General features: G+C 30.0%; 1 protein-coding gene across 1 annotated transcript in view; it reads right to left on the reverse strand.

The window, feature by feature from the left end:
• Positions 1-453: 453 nt before the first annotated feature.
• Positions 454-651, reverse strand: part of LOC112506005 — a 3,061-nt gene continuing 2,863 nt past the window's right edge. The window contains exon 3 of the mRNA XM_025110034.1: positions 454-570. Coding sequence (XP_024965802.1) covers positions 454-570 — 117 coding nt within the window. The remainder of the gene's footprint in view (positions 571-651) is intronic.

The raw sequence follows: 651 nt of genomic DNA on the forward strand, positions 1-651 counted from the left end.
TTTTATAAAAAATATTATATATTTTCTTTTCTTTTTTAATATATTTTTTTTAAAAACGTTACTTTTTCTTATTAGTTATTTTTAAGAAATATATATATATATATATATATATTAATGGTGTACCCGCGCGATGCAGCGCGGGTAAATCACAATTCGAAAACATTAGTTTGGCTTTGAACCATGAGTTTATGTTGTTATTTTACAAGTCAACTAATATATAAAGTTGAAGGTCAATTTTGTTTGTTAGCAAGATCGAACGAAAAGAAAATTGCACAAATGTCGGGTTAGAAAAATAAGTGGACCTGACCCATTGAATCATGTGCAGAGGGGCGGCCCCTTTAGGAGTTGAATAGGATCAAACCGAAAGACTCGTTAACTATTCTGGGGGTTAATGGTAATCAAACTTTACCATTAAACTATACAATCTTTCGGAAACCATCTACTTAGAGCTTATTACAAAACTTGAAATTCTTGAATGAACAAAGAAACACAATCGTTCGTAAAATAATGTTCATCCGTATATTCGAACTGTTGTTTGTTTTTCGTGATGCACTCATCCGTAAATATTTCCTGCAAAAAAAGGCGCAATGGTTTTAATAGAAACATATGGTACAAAATGTGTAATAATATAATTGTTGATTATACCTTATT

This window comes from Cynara cardunculus (genome assembly GCF_001531365.2).
Source record: "Cynara cardunculus var. scolymus isolate 2C chromosome LG 2, CcrdV1, whole genome shotgun sequence".
Taxonomy (NCBI): domain Eukaryota; kingdom Viridiplantae; phylum Streptophyta; class Magnoliopsida; order Asterales; family Asteraceae; genus Cynara; species Cynara cardunculus.